Consider the following 21505-nt stretch of genomic DNA (forward strand, 5'->3'; position numbering starts at 1 on the left):
TTTATTTTCCCGACCATACTCAAAAAACGAAGTTAGGTTAATCGTAAATAAATATACCAAAATCTGATGAATACATAGTACTTTAGTAGCAAAATTATGGAGACTACAAAAGAAAATTATAGAAAGCAGGCCGCCCAGAACGTATTATATTAAATACCTAACCAATTCTATATGTTAGATATTTAATTGAAATATACCTGCATAGTAGTTTATCTCACTAACTTACTAAGGCTAAACTAATTGTCTCCGAATACAGAAAGAGAAATTTGTTTTACTCAGATCAAGAACTTGAGTATGGTCAGGATAAAACGTAAATGCCAAATGTTTTTTAAAAACCCCTTCCCCCCCCCCAGCGAAAAAAAAATCCTGGATACTGCCTCTATTCTTGTATTTTAAACAATGATTTATAACCTTTTTTGATGCGTTTTTTTTAGGGTTGGCACTTATTTATTTTCCCGACTATACTCAAAAAACGAAGTTAGACTAATCGTAATCAAATATACCAAAATCTGATGAAAGTATAGTCCTTTAGTAGCAAAATTATGGAGACTACAAAAGAAAATTATAGAAAGCAGGCCGCCCAGAACGCATTATATTAAATACCTAACCAATTCTATATATTAGATATTTAATTGAAATATACCTGCACAGTAGTTTATCTCACTAATTTACTAAGGCTAAACTAATTGTCTCCGAATACAGAAAGAGACACTGGTTTTACTCAGATCAAGAACTTGAGTATGGTCAGGATAAAACGTAAATGCCAAAGGTTTTTTTGTAAACCCCTCCCCCCCCCCACCGAAAAAAAAATCCTGGATACTGCCTCTATTCTTGTATTTTAAACAATGATTTATAACCTTTTCTTGCACCATGAACTCACCAAACCTCTAAAAGCTCATTCATTTTGCTCACATTTTCATCTAGGATACTTAAATCATCAGCATAATCTGAGTCTAAGAGAATTTTACTTTCTCTTTTGACGTGGTGTTCTCCAATTGTCTTTGCTGTGCTCCTTAGGACTAAGTCCATCAAAATGGCCCGTATAAATTGGGATAGAACGCAACCCTGCTTAACTCCTGTTTTGATAAGAAATCATCTACTAACCTCATTTCCTATCTTATCCACGCCAATTATTCTCGTAAATACCACTAATCATTTTATTTATTTATCTGGTATATAATACAAGGATAGGACCTTCGCTATAGCTGTTCTATCAGCTGAAACACACACTTGCTTATCAAACAGTTCGTGGTAACGAACTGTAAGTAAGGAGCGACCCGGCTCAATAGTAACCAAAACTCTAAAAAACCGAATTGTGATACCAGTAGATATATCAAAAGAACTGGCTTTTTATGCTGATTTCAAGTATATAAATTTTACTAGGTTCGCTCTTACCCATGAAAGGTTACGAGCCTGAGAAAATGTTCCTGATTTTCGAAAAAAAAAAAACAGGGAAACAGTCCCTAAAAATCAAGTGATCTCAATGAAAATCACACCATCAGATTCAGCGGATCAGAGAACTCTACTGTATAGGTTTCAAGCTCCTATATGTAAAATGTGGAACTTTGTGTTTTTTTTTGCCACAAGAAAGATCACGGATGCGTGTTTATTTGTTTTTTGTGTTTTTTTTCCCAGGGTGATCGTATCGACCCAGTGGTCCTAGAATATCTCAAGAGGGCTCATTCGAACGGAAATTCCAAGTTCTAGTGCCCTTCTTAAGTGACCAAAAAAATTAGAGGGAAACTAGGCCCCCTCACCCACCCCTTTTTCTCCAAAATCGTCCGATCAACATTTTGAGATAGCTATTTTGTTCATTATAGTTGAAAGGCCCAATAACTGTGCCTTTAGGTATAAAATGACCCCCCACAGCCCCAGGGGAAAGGTCTTTAAGTTATAAAATTTGCCCAAAGTTTGCGCATAGTATTTGTTATTGGGATGTAGGCATACATTTTCGGGTGGGGGGGACAAATTTTCTGCTTGGGGTTTGTCCATGGGGAGAGAAGTTTCCAGGGAGTGAACATGTTAGGGGAAATTATACACTTGGAGAATTTGTCAAAATTCTTATACAAAATTATTTTTATATGTCTTGCTTTCTCTTTTCCATCTCAATTTTAGTTCACTTTTAAGTTTTAATGTTGCTCCTTACTTCCAGTTGAAAAAAACTTGTTTTTTTTTAATTTAATAACCTATAAAACTTAGGACTAAATGCGTTTGATGACTCAGGCACTTCTCAATTATTAATCTAAAAGCGAAAATTTGATCGACATATCATCTACCCTCCCTAAAACCACACAGTTCTTCTCTTAAAACTCCATCTACAGCATCTCTGAGTCTAAAAAGTATCATCATACCAAGAAATTTGCTTCCTACAGAAACAAGGTTGAAGGGGGGGTTCTTATGGAGGGTTTAATTAGAGTTTTCCTAAATTCGTTAGTCACTTATCCTTTTTCAAACATCATAATTTTCAGCTAGTTTTCTCTAACTTCACAACCACCATATTCAAAAAACTCATTTACCACACTATCCGCACCTGGGGCTTTATTGTTTTTTAATCCTTTTAGTACTGTCACTGATTCTTCCTCACAAAACAAATCTGCCTTCTTATCCAAAATGTTGCAAATTATTATATTATTTGCTAAGTGTTTTCCTGTAACTCTATCATGGGTTAGAACATTTTCAAAATATTCTGTCCATCTCTCATTAATGCTTTCCTTCTCACTAACTGTGGCCCCGTTCCTATCTTTAACTGGACAAGTCCAGAACGGCTATTCCTTCTCAATTTATCAACATGCCAAGCTTAATTTATTCAATGCCTTATGTTAGAAACATGCTCAATTAACAAGGTAATTGTATTCAAGCAATTGATAAAAAAAAATGTATGCAATGATTAATTGCGATTAGTTGTACTGATTAATCGTATATTATTAGTGAGTTCTTTGTTGTTGTTCGGGGTTTCACGAGTTAAATCGATAGGTCATGCGCTTCCATATCACTTAATTGTTCTGTGCGTTATATGATGTTCCGCGCTTCTCATTAATGACTTACTTGTACATAAAAATGCTAATTATACCTGTTCCTACGCCATCTTTATTATTCTTTCCTCCTTTACTTTTGGAGTTTACAACGCCATCCCCGTAAATAAATGAAACAGTAGATGACTGAATATGGTTTCCAATATAATCATCATTTAAAGCATCTGATAATCTGTTATATCCAGTCTTGTACCATTTTACGTATGTTGGTTCACTTGAATTACCTAAAAGAATAATTACTACATAAAAAAAGAGACTATCATCTACCCTACCATCTCCTCTCCCCCTCTACAATTTTACACTTACGCTTTAATTGTTTACGCTATAAGAGGGGGGCTGTCACTCCCTAAAGGCTAGTTTTTAACTCCTTGCCTGAGTATATTCCTTCGAATGAAGGTACGATTACTTTAGTGTTTAAATGCCCTAATGAAAGTTAATTCGACCTAAAAAATAAATTATTTTGGGTTTACATTTAAAAGAGGCTGCCCTCCTCCCTGAGCCCTTGTTTTTTACACTTCAAGTTTAACATCCGTAAACAAGGTTCCAGAATGGCAGTATTTCAGGAATTACTAAACAGCTTAAATGTTCAATGAGGCGGAGGGGTCTAAGATACCAAAAGCTAATTTTATGAGTCATGGTTTTCACTATCCACTGATCCTCCTCTCTGAACGCTTTCGCAACTATACAACACTGCACATAAATTTGTGAGGTCTCAGATAAATCGGTTCAGTGAAATACAGATAATGAATCTTGTCTTTATTAAGTGCTTACTTCCTGTGGACTGCGTGTATCTATAGGGATAAATAAGCCGCAGTGCAGCATTAAGGCCTCTCAAAGTGGGAGGTTCCACAAATATATTTTTGACACACCTAAATTAATTGCGTGCATCAGAATATACAATTGGTAGTATTTATGCCTTCTTCCCACTCTGATAGCAGAAAAAGGAATTTCAATGTGGTACATTGTTTTTTTCACTGAAAATACACTTTGTAAGACCACACTGGCTATAGATGACAGAAATATTTTACTGAAAGTAAAAATTCTAGAAATTTCTTTTCCTTTTAAAAAAGCCATCTACTGGTATTTCAAAACCGCTGGATCGATAAGTTCACTCCTGACAAAAAGACAAACAAACGTGCATTCCTGGCCATCCTTCTTAGGATTGGGCATAAACCCTATGTTTCCTGGTTTCTTTTACACTGATTTCGATGGTGCAATTTACATCGAAGTCACTCCCCTTTCTTGGCCCCTTCCTTTTTCTAAAGTCAAGCCAATTTTCTTGGGCTAATAACTTCTGAGGGAGAATTATAGACTTAATGAATTTTAGGTATTTGGAATCATGTGGTAAAGAGCGATGTGGGCACAATCTATAATTTATTTATCGTTATTTTAGATCATGGCACCTCGTATTTCTTAAAACAGATGAATATCTGAATATCTTATTAACTAAAAACAAGATATGTCACGATCTGATTAAAAGGAGATCGTTAGTTTATTGATTCTGTCACTTTAAGGGGTGAGAAGGGACTTGTTAGTCCATCATTTCTATATCTAACAAACAAAATTTGACAGTAATAAATTTTATCACATTTTAGTCTCTAGCAAATAAGGAGCACGTGCACATCAAAGGTTGTTTGAGAAGAAAGGTTGATTATACAGAAATAAATACCAGAACTGAAATCCAATTTATTACATTTCTTATGGTACCTGAATTAGCAAACTGTTATCCTGACTTCAGATGCCTTTGGGTGTCCAAAATCATAAATTATTATCCAGTTCTAGCTTCCAAAGAGTACCAACCTTAGGTAATGAAGACCCGTTGTAGCGAATACCCAGTCATAGTGCATTTGGTAGACGTATTTTAGGCGTATTGTCAGTTTATTTTAGAAACGAAGATAAATTTTCATACTTATTTGACGTTCATCTGTCCCAGAAAAGGGTGTCCTCGATTGAGTGGCAAGGATACAAAATGATTTAAAAGTAATCTAAAGAAATAATAAAAGTGTTGAGATTAACTGATTTGGAAAAGCAGTGTTTGTGGCACTATTGGTCTCAGGTGGCTTGGTACAGAAATTAGCTGTTAGTAGTAGTAGTTAAATCACTGACTAGCATAAATAAATTGGTGTTTTACATAATGTACATGAATAATTTATAGTGCAATAACATAAAATAAGACAATTTAAAAAAGAAAATAAGTTCCTAGCTTCAGTCTTTAATCTTTCTAAGAAAGTTCTTATTTCTTTAATTACTTTATTATATAACATGTCTCCATCCCAATCAAGGACGTCCCGCTGTTTATTTGGCCAGTGATGGATTATCAAAAAGCACTACTTTTAGCTTCATCTGACCTAGCCATCTTAACTATCTTCCCTATATCCCTACAAAATGAAGTCGAGCCAAATTTATGGTTCAGCTTATTGTTTGATATGTTGCCATTCAGACAAGTACTGAATGGCAACTAAACTCATTTTCTATCTTATCCACGCCAATTATTCTCGTATTTACCATTTTTATTTATTTATCTTGTATATCATACAAGGATAGGACAGGCTTCACCGATGAGACTTGGAAATATTCTGGTTGGTCATTGGCAGGACGTCCATCCTTCAGAGAACTAGACTTTAGAGCCTTATTTTTGAAAAAAAAAATCATGTGAATCGCGTCACGTTCATATGCATTTAAGAGAAAAATATGCATGATAGTATTGCAACGACGCGTAATACTATCATGGTGTTTTATTTAAATGACATTCTTTACTAATATAAAATAGGCTATGTCTAGAGGACGATCCAGAAAAATATACCAAGTTGATGGCTTCCTTCGGGTGAATACACGTGAAATTTTGAATAACAAAATTTAAACATCACCTGTGGGGTGGGTATGAGGATTTAATAAATGCCTATGTGGGGCATGGGACAATATCGGTTGGGAACAGCCGATCTAGTCTCTTAACCTTCTGAACCTTCTCAACCTTATGAAGGGACAAAGTTTAAGAGCGATATTTCAACATTGTAATTACCACGGCTATAGTAGCATAGTCTAAAGAAGACTTTTCTTGCTATTCTTTCAAACTTTATTTATGAAAAACAAATTCATCCCGCACCTAGGCTATTCTATTCTTTGCATTTTTTTTTAATTAATCTACCATCCTTAGTAATATTGCTACCTAGGTAAGTGAGGAAGACCAAAGAAGACCATGAAAAGAAGAGTGGACAGTTACCAAAAATTTTTGAAAGCGGTGATTATGAGTTTCTTTATCTCAACAACGTTTCGAGTAATGGCTTACTTCATTGCACTAACGTGAAAGACATCGATCCCTTCCATCCCGATTCAATTGTGGAAAAATTTTTTATTCTTATGAAGTCTGTGCTTAGTGAGTATTGTGTAGAGATTTTTTTTTCGCCAATGAACACAAATTCGTGTTTCCAAATAATCCAGGTAAGGTAGATGTCAATGTGGACGACATGGTATAAAAACTTCCTGGCCCATAAAGCTCGGGAGGAACTGAATGAGCCGGCCTAGAATCAGTCTTTGACTAGAATCTTAGCTCGTACAGAAAACAGTGAACTGGGTGTCATCTTATTGCTTTTATTGTCATTTTGTGTACCTGAAGTCCAGTTTTTTTTACTTTTTATAGCTTTTACATATTTGAAAAAAAAACTTTCAAATATAGTAGTTTGGCATGGTGTCCGAACCAAAACTATATCTGTCTGATCCAGATTCATGGATAGGGGTTGCTTCGGAAAATTTAAAGAAACAAAAATATTAAAATTTAATTTTCCCTTCATTGAAAAGAATCTGAAAATTTTTTTTTAAAGCATTCCTAACAGATCCACATTTTATGGTGAAGTCTGAACAAAAGAAAATTCAATGGCTTAGGATATATACGCTTTCAAAAAATAGCGTCCAGGTCCACCTTGACCTCCCCTATCTTAAGAAAACTTATTGGTACCTTCCCTGTACTGGTCAAAGTGTTTGCTTCTCTTGAGGCTGTAACAATTTCAAGTAAGTACATATATATAAGTAAATAATATGAAAATTACAAAATGGACACTGGGACCAGAGAATTAAGACGAACTGAGTTAGACGTGTCGGAAGTTCTCTGCTAATTTAAAAGGATTTACTGGACCCTGCGTTGCACTGGTTAAGCTGATTGTTTCTCTTGAGGGCCTAAAAGTTTCAAAGAATTGCCTAATATGATAATTGTAACATGGACACTTTGACCGAAGAGCTTAGACGAATTTAACTAGACATTTTGGAAGCTCTTAGATAATTGCCCTGTCCTGTACTGGTAAAGATGTTGCATCTCTTGAGTCCCTAACAATGTCAAGGAATTACGTAATATGAAAATTGTGACATGTAAAATTTAACCAACAAAATTCAACGAATTGATCGTGACATGTTAAAAGTTCTCTGATCCCTAAGGATAACTTAAGGGCACTGTTCTGTACTGGTCAGGCTGTGTGTTTCTCTTGAAGCTCTACCGTTTTTAGGAAATATATAATATGAAAATTGTTATACGGACACTTTGATTGAAGGATTTAGATAAACTGAAATAAAAATGTTAGAAGTTTATAAACTTTTTTCACAGTGCTGGAAAAATTACATATTAAAAATTACTTATCCAGTTAAGAAGTAGTGAGTGTGTATTGGCATGGCAGGGGATCATGATGAATAAGGAAGCTTCTAGGACCTGTCTAAGCTTGGAAGTACTCATAGTAGTACTCTAGTTGCAGACTTTATGATAACTGCTATAGATACAATTGCTGAGGACCTGGGGGTTGCTTCCAGACGGTACAATAGCAGCATACTTCATTGGCATGTTGTAGGAAGCTTAAGGAAATCATAAAGTGAAAATTAATTTAAAAGAAACGAAATAACAATAAAATTATAATCTGAAGTGAATTGTAATTTTGCCATGTCCCTGTTTATGCTGGGTATTTTGACAGGTTTGACAGGTTTCCTCTTTGAAAATCAGTTCAACCAGTGTTTAGATGTACTTGTTTCTAGGGGAGTAACGACTGACTTTGCGGTTGGGAAGGAAAAGGCAGGTTTTGGGTTTCACTTGTTTTTATTTATAATTCATAAGTGAGCATCTTTTAAGATTATCCACAAGAAGTCTCTTTTCTTTGGGCTTGAAAGTTTGACGGTTATGTTCCATTTTCTCTGCAAACTGATAGTGGTTTGTCTTTGTCTCTTCTGTGCTCTCTTGGCTCACAGTCCATGCTCTTGCCCTCTTTAAGTAGTCCAGAAGTGTTGTTTTTTTAATAGAGAAGACTGCTGAAGCTTCTCTAACTGATGTCCCATCTTTTAGAACCATATAAGCAGCTTTTCCCACCTTTTCCTTAACAGAAGAAAGATTCAACCTCTTCAGCTTGTACGTCCTCGGCATTTAAAAGCAAAAAAGGCAATTCTTTTTGGTGTCTTTTATATATTATTATGTAATAATTGTCTCTACAACAATTGCCATGTTCAGCACAACCCCATGAGTTCTCTTGAAACATTTCAACGTAATTTGGAATTTGAAATTAAAGTAATTTGAAACTTTAAAATAGGAATTCATAGCCTGGGCCCACATCGCGCCTTCATTAAAAATAAAAGCTGAAAAGGGACTACTCCAAACAGTATGGAAAACAGATAAGAGACTAAAGCTAAATTCTCCTCTGAAAAAATGACAACCAACACCATCTAATCATACCCAGTAAAATATTATGAATTCATTCTTATCTTTTTACATTGGCGGATTCCTCAACATCTTCCTCAATCTGGCCTCAATCAGAGCTCAAAATGGAAATCATATAATCCGAATCTATAATATGCTATTATATAAATTGTCGCCATTGATGGTTTCCTGGTTGGTTACCACTTAAAGAGTATGGAACGCTGACAAGAGAAAAAAGTTTGATCCTCTGAGAAAAACAGCAACTAACAACGTCTATCATTACCCAGCGAAATCTTAATAAAATTAAAAAACAAACTAGACGTAGCTATTATATTTAGTTCTTTCTATTGTTTACTTTTGAATGACATTGGGTGGAAGACATAAAAAAAAAGTCCCAAGAGGGTATGATGTTCCATTAGGTCTATTAATATTTGTAAAAAAATTTATTGAGCTATTTATTTTTTATTTTTTTTTTGGTCTATCCCTAGTTTTTTTGTTGTTTTTTTTTGAAAATAGAAGTATGTACACACTCTGAATCCAGATTGGATTAAGAAAAAGGAAAGGAAATGTGAAATTACACACTTACTACATGCATTTGCTGTTTTATAAATATCTTTCCGTAAAGCGCTAGCAAACTTAAGCGTAAAGAACAGGCACTACAATTCGCCTTGGATCTACAAAAACTTTTATTTACTTAAAATTCTAACACCTTCGTTTGATAGATCTGTTATTGTTTTTTCCTCTCGGTTTTAGTGAACAATGGTTTTATAACTACAAAAGTTCCTATCTACACACTTGCAACCTGTCTTAGATTTTGAATGCATGTGCATTTTTATAAAAATTTAATCATTTCTATTATATTTTTTTTTTTTTTTTTGTGCCAATTTCAATATATTAGCTTTCATACCTATCAACTGTCTCTTCTAGTATAAATGTATGTTATGTCCTAAGTTATATATATCGTACAGGTGAGATATTTCTGTAGAATGATCATGCTAATGTCTCGAAGATTAAAGGTCCTTTAAAAAAACGTCTATTAATAAATATCCCTGAAGTTTAAATAGAATTTACTTAAAATAAAACTTCATGTTATAAGGAGCTATTCCAAAAAATATGTATTTTAGTTATTCACACTAAATTCATAAGTCGTAAAGATTTCCATTTGAATTTTGTTTTAAATTAAAATCATCGTATTATGGTTTTCAATTTTTTATTTTAAAAAATATGAAGATTATCAATAATGTTCCTTATATGTCTTTTTTTTCAGTCCATCATTAAACCTAAGACCTTAACCTAAAACCTAAGTGACGGAGGGATTAGGATACTAAAGGGACGTGGACCCCCTAGATTTCACATTTTTAAGCAAGGAGAACACGAAGTTTTGAATATCTGAGATTTATAGTTTTTTGTTATATATTAAAAAAAAAATGACACGAATGCGTCCCTCTATGTATAAAACAGAGCAGCATAAATCAAAGAGAACTTGACTAACATTTTTTTTTATGTATAATAATGTCTCAAATAACTTTTGAGACAACTCTGGCTAAGTATGACAAATTGAAAACTCCTAACGAAGAGAAAACCGTAGATATTTCCAATTTTTCGGTTGAGACCTCCGCTAGACCGTTTTCCATGAAGAAATAATTCTTTCGTCCAAGCTTAATTTCTTTCCGATCTTTTCTTCTTTTTTATCTTAGCATTGGCTTTTAAGGTTTGTTTTGTTCTTTTTTTTCTTTTCTTTCTTTTATTTTACTATTTATTTTTAAAGTTTTCAAGTAAGATCACCAAGATTTGCATTTGAAACTCTTTAAAGTTAATAGCATGGTATTATTGTTGCTAAGTTTGATTTTCAAAAATATAAAGATTTTCAACAATGTTTCTGTTAGGTGTTTCTTTAGCCCATTGTTGTTTGTAAGAACTTCACGTGAAGAACGAAATACTAAGGAACCACCTGGACCCATAGATTTGGTATTTTTCCGCACGTAGAATACAAAGTTGGCTATATCGGCTACATTAACCCCCCTCCCCCTCCAATAAGGATATTTTGCAGGATTTTAAATACCCATATACGAATTAAGTAAAAACTAATAAAAGTTATAAAAGTGAAAACATCAAAAAGAATTTTTTAAGTAAAGTACAAAGTATATTCTGGCTCTTAGAAATCAAAGGGCTTAGAACCCTACCCAGATAAATTTCTGCTCGTTTTGAATATGACTTATTTTGATTTCTATTTGTCTCGGGTTTCAATCGTTAATTGACACTGATTTATGGTAGTTGTATGCTAGATAGATTACTTGATTCCATTTATGTTAATTTTTGGTTTAATGGAGCTCCTTACTTTTTTTTGAAAAATTTATTTTGTGCAAAATTTTTTTTTGATTAATATCTGCTCGTTTTATATTGACATGGTCTTTTTTATAGAGAAAGAGTGAGCTTCTTCTGAAGTTAAACAACCATCGCTTCCATAGAAACCTTTAATACCCTTTGGGCATAACTTACAACCCTTGCCCCTAATCTCTGGGTTTTGCTTCACCCCCAAAAGCCTTGTTATATGATATTTAGACAATTCTGAATAGAATGGCTATCTCAAAACTTCTATCAGACATATTTTGGGACAATATGATGTGTGTGTAGGGGGCGAGTGTAGCTACCCTCTGATCAATTTGACTCTGAAAAAGGGCACTAGAACGTCTGATTACCAATCAAATGAGCCCCTTTGAAGTTTATATGACCACACTTTCGAAAAAAAACCTATATGTCCTCAGTGCAAAACTTATAACCCTTGCCCTGAGAGATGGAGGGGATTTGTTATGCTTAAAGACATAATTTCCAGACCTTTCTGATAGGTTTAACAAAATGGCTGTATCGAAATTCTGATTGGAACGGTTTGAGAAAATGAAAGGCGTGGAGGGAGAAATTTGCCCTCTGATTACTTTCGACTAATAAAAAAGGCGCTAGTTCTCTCAATTTCCAATCAAGCGAGCCCTTTGAAGCTTCTACGACAAAAATTTCTTTAAAAAACTTTAAACGCGCCAAATGCATAACTTACGACCCTTGTCCTGAGGGCTATGGGGGAGAGGGTTATAATTCTCAAAGGCATAATTTTCAGACCTTTCAACTACGTTGAACAAAATGGCTATGTGAAAATTTTGATTAAATGTGTTTGGGGAAATGGTGAGCTTGAGAGGAGGGTTAATTACCCTCCAATCACTTTGACTATTAAAAAGGGTACCAGCCTTCTCAATTTCAATTGAATGAGCCCCTTTTGAAGTTTCTACGAAAACACTATTTATTGAAACCATATATGCCCCCAAGGCATAATTTACAAGCTTTGCCCTGAGGGCTCTCGGGGGTTCGTCATCCTCAAATACATAATTTCCGGAACTTTCAACTACGTTAAACAAAGTGGCTATCTAAAAAATTTGATTGAATGTTTTTGGAGAAACGGTGCGCGTGAGAGGGGGGTTAGTTGCTATCCATTCACTTTTGAATATTAAAAATGGCACTCGCCCTTTCATTTTCCAATTAAATTAGCTCTTTTTGAAGTTTCTACGACCAAACTGTCTATAAAACCATATATGCCCCCAGGGCATAACTTATAACCCTTGCCCTGAGGGTGGGGGGGGGTGTCATCCTCAAAGACCTAATTTCCAGAACTTTCAACTACGTTGAACAAAATTAATATCTCAAAATTTTGATTGTATGTGTTTGGGGAAATTGTGGGCGTGAGAGGGGATTAGTTGCCCTCCGATTACTTTCGACTATTAAAAAGGGCACTAACCATTTCCATTTCAAATCGAATAAGCCCTTTTTGAAGTTTCTACGACAACGCTTTCTATAAAAATATTATATGCCCCCAGGGCATAACTTACAACCGTTTCCCTGAGGGCTGTGGGGGGGGGGGTCATCCTTAAAGACCTAATTTCCAATACTTTCAACTATGTTCAACAAAATGGATATGCCAAAATTTGATTGGATGTGTTTGGGGAAAAGGTGGGCCTGAGAGGGGGGTTAGTTGCCCTCCAATCACTTTCGACTATTAAAAAGAGCACTATCCCTTTGAATTTCCAATGCAATGAGCCATTTTTAAAGTTTTTACGACGAAACTTTCAATACAAACCTAATATGCCCCAGGGCATAACTTATTACCCTTGCCCTGAAGAAAGTGGGGGGAGTTTCCTGCTGAAAGATATAATTTCCGAAACTATCAACTACATTGAACAAAATGGCTATCTCAAAATTTTGATTGGATATGTTTGGGGAAATGGTGGGCGTGGAATGGGTGTTAGTTGCCTTCCAATCACTTTCGACTATTAAAAAGTGCACTAGCAATTTCAATTTCCAATTGAATGAGCCCATTTTGAAGTTTCTATGACGACACTTTCTATGAAAACCTTATATGCCCCAGGGCATAACTTATAACCCTTGCCCTAAGGTCTGTGGGGGGGATCATCACCCTCAAAGACCTAATTTTCAGAACTTTCAACTACTTTGAACAAAATGGCTATCTCAAAATTTTAATGGATGTGTTGGGGAAACGGTGGGCGTGGAAGGGGTGTTAGTTGCCTTCCAATCACTTTCGACTATTAAACAGCCCACTAGCCATTTCAATTTACAATTGAATGATCCCATTTTGAAGTTTCTACGACAACGCTTTCTTTGAAAACCTTATATGCCCCCAGGGTATAATTTATAACCCTTGCCCTGAGGGCTGTGGGGGGGGGGGTTGTCACCCTCAAATACCTAATTTTCAGGACTTTCAACTACGTTGAACAGAATGGCTATCTCAAAATTTTGATTGGATGTGTTTGGGGAAAATGTGGGCGTGAGAAAGTGGTTAGTTGCCCTCCAATCACTTTTGACTATTAAAAAGGGCACTAGCCCTTTGAATTTCCAATCGAATGATCTCTTTTTGAAGTTTCTACGACAACGTTTTCTATAAAATCTTATATGCTCTCAGGGCATAACTTAAAACCCTTGCCCTGAGGGTTGTGGGGGAGTGTCCTCATAATTTCTATCTGGAAATCAACGACCCTGAACTAATTGGCTATCTGAAAATTTTGATTTGATTTGACTGATTGGATTCTTTACTTAGGCAGCGCGATTGCGCTGCCATGCCATTGAAAATGAAGTCTTTGTCCATGTTTATTCCTAATTTGTGCGTTGATTTTTTACTTTGATTTTCAAACGTAAGATAACACCTGGAATTTTAATACGTGGGTGTCAACTTTCAAAAATATAATATGAGGGATAAAATCTATCTTTTTAAACCTAGGTAGGAGGGGGAATATTTTTGTTTTTTTCAATACAAATACCGAAAAACGTAATTCTTTGTGGCAAATTCAAAGTGAGTATTTTTTAAAATCTGATGGGGGAGGGGAGGAATACCAATTTAAGGGGAGGGGACTAGTTCCCTTCCCCTGCTCACTTCTATCCAACTGGTGTGACTCTTTTGACAAATCACCAAATAAATTCTATTTACCGAAACGTTTATCAAAGACAACCAAATCTTTCTCAACCAAAAATTAATTTTTTAATTAATTTTTCATAAATCAATTCTTCAATAAGCCGAATCAGATCCCTTCAAGTTCAGGAAGCCATATCTCTGAAATATAACTGTTAAGACTTGCTTTTATGTCCAACTCTTTACGTCATGCGACTCACACTCATCAAGTTTCTGCAGTAGAAATTAGGGTCTGGACTAGTAGTCACACTATTAACCAGCTGGGTAGTCTTTATGTTTGCTTACAATTTAAAAATTTATGTTGCCATCGATTGCTAATTACTTTGTAACTAAACGTTTACCAGTTGCATGAGCGTCTAGCTAATGAAAAAAACAAACATTATCCAGAGACAACATTGCTTCATGAAGTAAAGAGGAGGCCAATGATTTAATTCTTATTCTTAGCAAGGCCTCTTGCAATACCTTCCAAGCTCAATCGTTCAAGCAGGGCGGTCAGACCCGTTTTAGTTAAACCACTTGTTACCCCAGCTTTATTACGCAAATAATTTTTTTTTCTCGCAAAAAACAGGTCTTCAGTTTGAAAGGAATAGTTACCAGGCTACAAAAGGCTTTTGATCAAAATATTGGGAAAACTAAGATAGAAGGATTTGGAGAAAAGACTATTTAATCTAAGGGGGCTTCCCAAAGCTTAAAAGGTGGCAAAGAAAATGAAGCAAAATGAGTTGTATGTTTTACGAGAAGCGGCAGGGAATTACGATAAATCTTATGAGTTTTTGTTATGGTAACCAGACGCTTATTAGAAGAAGCTCAAACTAGAGACAAAAACTGAGTTGACCAGGCTTTTCAAAATTAAATATTGATTATTATTTTAGTTCTTCATCCAAATCACAGAAAGGTTTTCTCAATAATTCATTGCAGTGATTTTGGCAAAATCTTATATTACCGTATCCTTAATCTGTATTTCTTGACATTAATTATAATTTTTAAATGGGAGACAAATCACATTAATTTTGGATACTTTAGCAATCCTTGTCCAAGTATTAGCTTTCATCATTAGCCTTTTGCCAAAAAAAAAAAAAAAAAAAAAAAAAAAAAAAAAAAAAAAAATGGAACAACAGGATATTGCACATTTCAAATTTTCTTTTCTAGAGGAAATACAAAACAGGGACGAGCCATCTTCTTGTTAAATGATAAAACACAAATTCTGGCTTCTGAATTTTAGCAAAATTTCTAACAATTTGAACGCTCTTGGAGAACATTGCTGATTCATTTTGAACGAAAATAACAAAACGGAACACAAATACAATTTACATATTTCTTCCCTTAAGAAATAACTTCTTTCTACAGTTTTATGTTGTGTTTCTACTTGTTTACAAGTTTCAAACAATTTTTCATATTTTTTATTACAAAAAATTCAATGTCTAATTTTTCAATTTACTCAATTGATACATGGTTAACTAATACCAAGACTTCGGCATCTAGGTTGGGAATCTTCGAATCTGATGTTATGGTTGCTAGTTAGCCCCTTTGTTGATTAGCCAACTGCTAATTTTGGTACAAGAAAAATTAATTAAGTATTGCATGTGTAAAGTACGTAGATAGTTTATTAAAAAAAAATAACTAAAGTGAAATGTTTGAAAGGGGGAATTATTTAAAAAAATGCGTTATTGCCTCAAGAAGCATTTTGGCTAAATTCAAATTTTGCTTTTTTCAGTATTGCGCTTGCGCACTGTGACAATTTTAGAAATTGTACCAAGCGTCCCATGATTGGAAGCAACAGGCTCTTAAAATTCAGATAGTGTAATAAATAAACAAACTTTTTCTGGTTTTTCCCTTCAAGCTCCTTACTATTTTCAGTGATTTTTTGGGATTTACATAGAATGAAGTCTTGGCTTTTTGTAAATATGCTAATTGGGACAATAGTAATGTCATGCGTACAGAGCAGCAGTGTGGTCCTTATTTGTTAAAACCGTTACGCCAGGAAAAGAGAGGTCATACTCGTAACAAAGAAAAACAAAATCGTATTGATCACAGTTAGTCAAAAAAAAGGATTCAACCGAAGTATTTTGGTCAATATATACACTCAACCGTCCTCAGTACAGGTTTAACAAAAAAAAAAAAAAAAAAAAAAAAAAAAAAAAAAAAACTAAAAGTCCCCTGGACAATATAAGAAAGCAAACTTTAAAAAAAGCCTTGACCAGAGCATTGGAAAGATCCTCGGTTTTCCATTGTTAGGTTTTTTCAATATGTCATGCCTAGCCAGAAATTATTTTATAGATTGATATAAACAGAAGAAACATGGACAAATTCCTTTTGATTTATTGCCACTATATCCCTTTCCCAAGAAATCAAAAATGTAAAGTCATAAAAAATAACGGTTTAGTTTTGGTAAAAGTGTTGTTTTCTGCTCCGTTTTATATACAGGTGGAAACAATAATGTCATTTCATATATTTATTGGTTTTTACTTAATTCACATATGGGTATTTAAAATCCTGCTATATATCCTTATCGGAGGGGGGGGGTAATGTAGGTATAGCCGAGTGGAAGTTTAAATTGGAACTAAAAACACTACCGATCACCGATATAGACAAATTTGTATTCTACATGCTGAAAAATATCAAATCTATGGGTCCATATGGGTTCTTAATATTCCATTTTTACCGTGAAGTTTTTACAACTAGCAATGGGCTAAAGAAACACCTAACAGAAACATTTTTGAAAATCTTCATATTTGTGAAAATCAAACTTACAAATTTGAACGCCCCCCCCCCTCGATGTTTTTGGTCACTCGGTAAAAAAAATTCGGTAAATTTTCCACAATTTTCTATTTGGTTAAATAAACAGCATTAGAATAGTGACATGATATGTACCAAAATCTAAATCTCGGTTGATAAATGCAGTGGTTTTACCCACTTGTTCAGCGATTATACACATTTTATTTGAAACGGACATTATGATAATTATTGACATAAAACATAAGGTAAAAATGCTGTATATCCTTATATATGCTATATATACAAACTGCTATATATCCTTATCAGAGGGGGGGGGGGTAATGTAGCTGATATAGCCAACTTTGCATTCTACCTTCTTTTTTTTAATTTTTTATTCCAATATTCACGGCGTCAGGTACTTCAAAGTATCTGATATGCCGCCATTCATTTACCGCGTTCAATGGCCTCGAGGTTTTAAATGTCTTTTCAACCTTCTTTTGAAGGTGTCAACAGAGGGACTTTCAGGGATAATATCCCCAGGAAGATCGTTCCAGATAGAAGTGCAGCGCCGGAGGAAGCTGTTCCTCAAGTATTCGGTTTTTGACGTATCCTCCTTTAGATAATTGGACCGAGCTGTGTGCCTTCGTGTCTGCCTTGTCGGCTGGACAAAGGGGGGCACAATTCGAGAGAGCTCGTCTGAGGGAGGTGAATTTATGTACTTGTAGGAAACAGCCATCGACGCTACATCAAACCTTTCATTTAGAGGCTGGAACGATTCTTGTGTAAAGGCGCAGCCCGCCCTATTTGCCCTATTCTGGATCTTTTGAAGTGGTGCCAACACCGTTTTCGGAGCACCAGAAAATAGCGGGCATCCATATTCAGCTATGGGTCTGATGCAAGACTTGTAGAGTGGGATAATCGAGGTTGATGGAAGAAGGTTTTTGCAGCGAAGAGTAACTCCCAGCTTTCTTGCGCAGGAGGCTCTCACCCGATCAAGGTGTTGTTCCAAGAGAGATCGGTGGAGAAATGAATTCCCAGTAGACGAAGCTCGTCGACTCTCTTTATAGCTTCATTTTTGAAGATGAAACTGGGGTGTTCACTTGGCAACTTTGATCGGGTAATTAGAAGCTCCTTTGTTTTCGATGCATTGAAGTTGATCATCCATGCATCAGACCACTTATCGATTTTTAAAAGATCCATCAGTAGGGAAAGAGAAGCTTGTGTTAGTTCTTCGTGTTTAAGGACTGCTGAGTGTGTCGTGGTGTCTTCGGCAAAGTGATGCAGAGGGTTTGTGAGGTTGTCTCCCATGTCGTTTATGTAGATAAGGAAAAGCGTAGGTCCCAAGACACTTCCCTGGGGTACCCCTGCTTTCACTGGATATTGACGGGAAATAAACCCGTCGAGAACAACCCGCATTAACGATCGGAAAGAAAGCTCTCAATCACTTTAACAGACATCCACGAACACCATACGCATAGAGTTTCTTTAGCAGGCCACGGTGCCATACTTTGTCAAAAGCTTTCGCAATGTCGAAGGATAATACCCTGATGTCGTATCCCATTGCCAGAAGTTCTATCCACTCCTGATACTGGGCCACTAGGCAGTCTAATGTTGAGAGTTTTCGGCGGAATCCATATTGGCGATCACCTAGAAGGTCATTTGATTCCAGGTACTGATGAAGTGTTTTACTGGAGACGCTCTCGTAGACTTTGGCAACACAGGAGAGAAGGCTGATAGGCCTGTAGGAGCCCACACTCGTTGGATCGCCTTCTGGCTTTAGAGTAGGTATAACATGGGCGGACTTCCATGTTCGTGGGAAGGTTCCGGAGTGAAAGCACAGCTGGAAAAGCAATGACAAGGGTCAATCTAGTTCGGCACTGCAGGACTTGAGGACAACATTTGGTATGTTGTCAGGACCCTTGGCTTTGGTTACATGAAGATGCTGCAGAATGCGAAAGATCTTGGGAGTAGAAAAATTTACGCGTTCCAGGACAGTGTCGATTCGGTTGGAGAAATGCTGAAACATATCAAATCTATGGGTCCATATAGGTCCTTAATATTCCGTTTTTAACGTGAAGTTCTTAAAATTAGCAATGGGCTAAAGAAACCCCTAACAGAAACATTGTTGAAAATCTTCATATTTGCGAAAGTCAAACTTACAAATTTGAGTCTCGAATACCTTTCCAGACTCAATTCGGGAAGTGGAAAGTGTCCCACATTTTAAAAACCGGTTAAAGAAGCATTTCCATGCGGGCAGTTGGTGAGTGTGAGACTGGATTGCGAGAGAGGACAATTTAAGTTTTTTTCTGTTAATATTTTTTTTTTATTTATTGTTCTGTAATTATTGTCAAAATTTTTTTTCTTTATTTGTGTTTATTTCAGTGACGATTTGGTTAGTTGTATAATTTAGTAATTGTCTTCTGGCTACGTTTTTCAAGCATGTTTGTGCTTTTTTTGTAACCGGTCGTTCAGCCGGCATGAATAGTTATATTTAATAAAAGATATTGTTGAATCCTAATAATACCATGCTTTGAATTTTAAAGAGCTTCAAATGCAAAGTTTGGTGATCTTACTTTTAAAACTTTAAAAATAAATACTAAGACCAAAGAAAGAAAAGAAAAAAAAAGACAATTAACAAAACAAACCTTAAAAACCAATGCTAAGATAAAAAAAAAGAAAAGATCGGAAAGAAATTAAGTCTGGACGAAAGATTTAATTCTTCATGGAAAACTGTCTAGCGGAGGTCTCAACCGTAAAATTGGAAATATCTACGGTTTTCTCTTCGTTAGGATTTTTCAATTTGTCATAGCCAGAGTTATCTCAGAAATTATTTGAGACATTAGTATACATAAAATAAAATGTTGGACAAGTCCCTTTCGATTTATGCTGCTCTGTTTTATACATAGAGGCAAGTATTCGTGTCATTTTTTTAATATATAACGAAAACACCATAAATCTCAGATATTCAAAACTTCGTGTTCTTCTTGCTTAAAAATGAGAAATCTAGGGGGTCCATTTCCTTTTAGCATCCCAATCCTCTCGTCAAGGTCTTAGGTTTAACGATGGACTGGAAAAAAAGACACATAAGGACCATAATTGATATCTTCATATTTTTAAAAATCAAAACTTGAAAACCATTGAATCCCCCCCTCTCCCTGGAAAATTTCTGCCGGAACTCTTGCTCAAATACAATGTGACTTGAGATTAGATGGCACAAAAATAAAAGGCTAGATAGTAATTTTGACATGATTTCCAAATTAAAATCAAGTCTATTTTTCTAAAATATTTTTTAATCAGTTTGGAAAAAGTAGAAATTTTCTGAAGCTTCCATCTACACTTGCTTTTGGAACTATAAAAATCATCCTATAAAAAAACTCTCTATTTGCACTAATAAGTAAATCCTCACATTCAATTTCGGCCAAAACAAACAAGGAATATTTGATCATAGAATCTTCCATCTACACTCGATTTCCGTGAAGAAGAATTGATGGTAAACAAAAGTTAAAGTTTTTGGTATATCCATCAATTTATTTCTTACTATAGGAATTAAATACTGATATAGAATCGTATCTAAGAGACAAAACTTTAAAAATAAGTCAGTAACATCGATCGAAATCAAATTATACGTAAATAAAAGTGGTCTAGAATTTGTGAGATAAATTTTGCCAAATATATTTAACACTAACTCTACAGCCTATTCTGAAAATTAATTTAAAAAAAGGCTGAAATTGCTCATCCACAAAAAAAGTGCTATTTAAACTTGAAATGTGCAAAATTTCCAGATTTAGGCAATTATTCCACAGAGCTAAAATTGTTTATTTAATTTACCCTTTTTGCGGACTCTAAACTATATATTCATACTTTTTCTAAGAAATAGTTCGATCCTGTTCTTCCTGTAGATTAATTAGTAATGTAGATTGTAATTGTAATGTAGTAATTCCATATTAATGTAGAATAATTGTAAATTGTAAATTAAGTAATTAATAATTGCATATCAATTGCCGCAGAATCGAACAGTTCGTGGTAACGAACTGTAAGTAAGGAGCGACTCGGCTCAATAGTAAACGAAACTCTAAAAAACGAAATACTGATACCAATAGATGCACCAAAAGAATTGGATTTTTATGCTGATTTCAAATATATAAGTTTCATCAAGTCTAGTGTTATCCATCAAACGTTACGAGCCTGAAAAAAAATGCCTCATTCTCGGAAAAAGGGGGGAAACATCCCCTAAAATGCATGGAATCTTAAAGAAAATTACACCATCAGATTCAGCGTATCAGAGAACTCTACTCTAGAGGTTTCAAGCTCCTATCTACAAAAATGTAGAATTTTGTATTTTTTGCCAGAAGAAAGGTCACGGATACATGTTTTTTTTCAGGGGTGATCGTATCGATCCATTGGTCCTTTTTAACCATCGAACCTTCTTAAGTGACCGAAAAAATTGGAATACAACTAGGCGCCATCCCACGCTCATTTTTTTCCAAAGTCACCCAATCAAAATTTTGAGATAGCCATTTTGTTCAGCATAGTCGAAAAATTTAATAACTATGTCTCTGAGGATAATTTCGTCCCCCACAATCCCCAGGGGAAGGGCTGCAAGTTATGAACTTCGCCCATTGCTTACATATA

At 35.1% G+C, this 21505-nt stretch overlaps 1 protein-coding gene across 2 annotated transcripts in view; it reads right to left on the reverse strand.

Moving 5' to 3' along the window:
• LOC148941916 (uncharacterized) overlaps positions 1-21505 on the reverse strand; it is a 67471-nt gene that overhangs the window by 40533 nt on the left and 5433 nt on the right. For both annotated transcript variants that reach the window (XM_089103678.1, XM_089103677.1), the window contains exon 2: positions 3071-3256. In XM_089103678.1, the coding sequence (XP_088959804.1) occupies positions 3071-3256 (186 nt within the window). The remainder of the gene's footprint in view (positions 1-3070; positions 3257-21505) is intronic.

Source organism: Artemia sp. Qi Xiang Cuo, chromosome 17 (assembly GCF_049724085.1).
Source record: "Artemia sp. Qi Xiang Cuo chromosome 17, ASM4972408v1, whole genome shotgun sequence".
Taxonomy (NCBI): Eukaryota; Metazoa; Arthropoda; class Branchiopoda; order Anostraca; family Artemiidae; genus Artemia; species Artemia sp. Qi Xiang Cuo.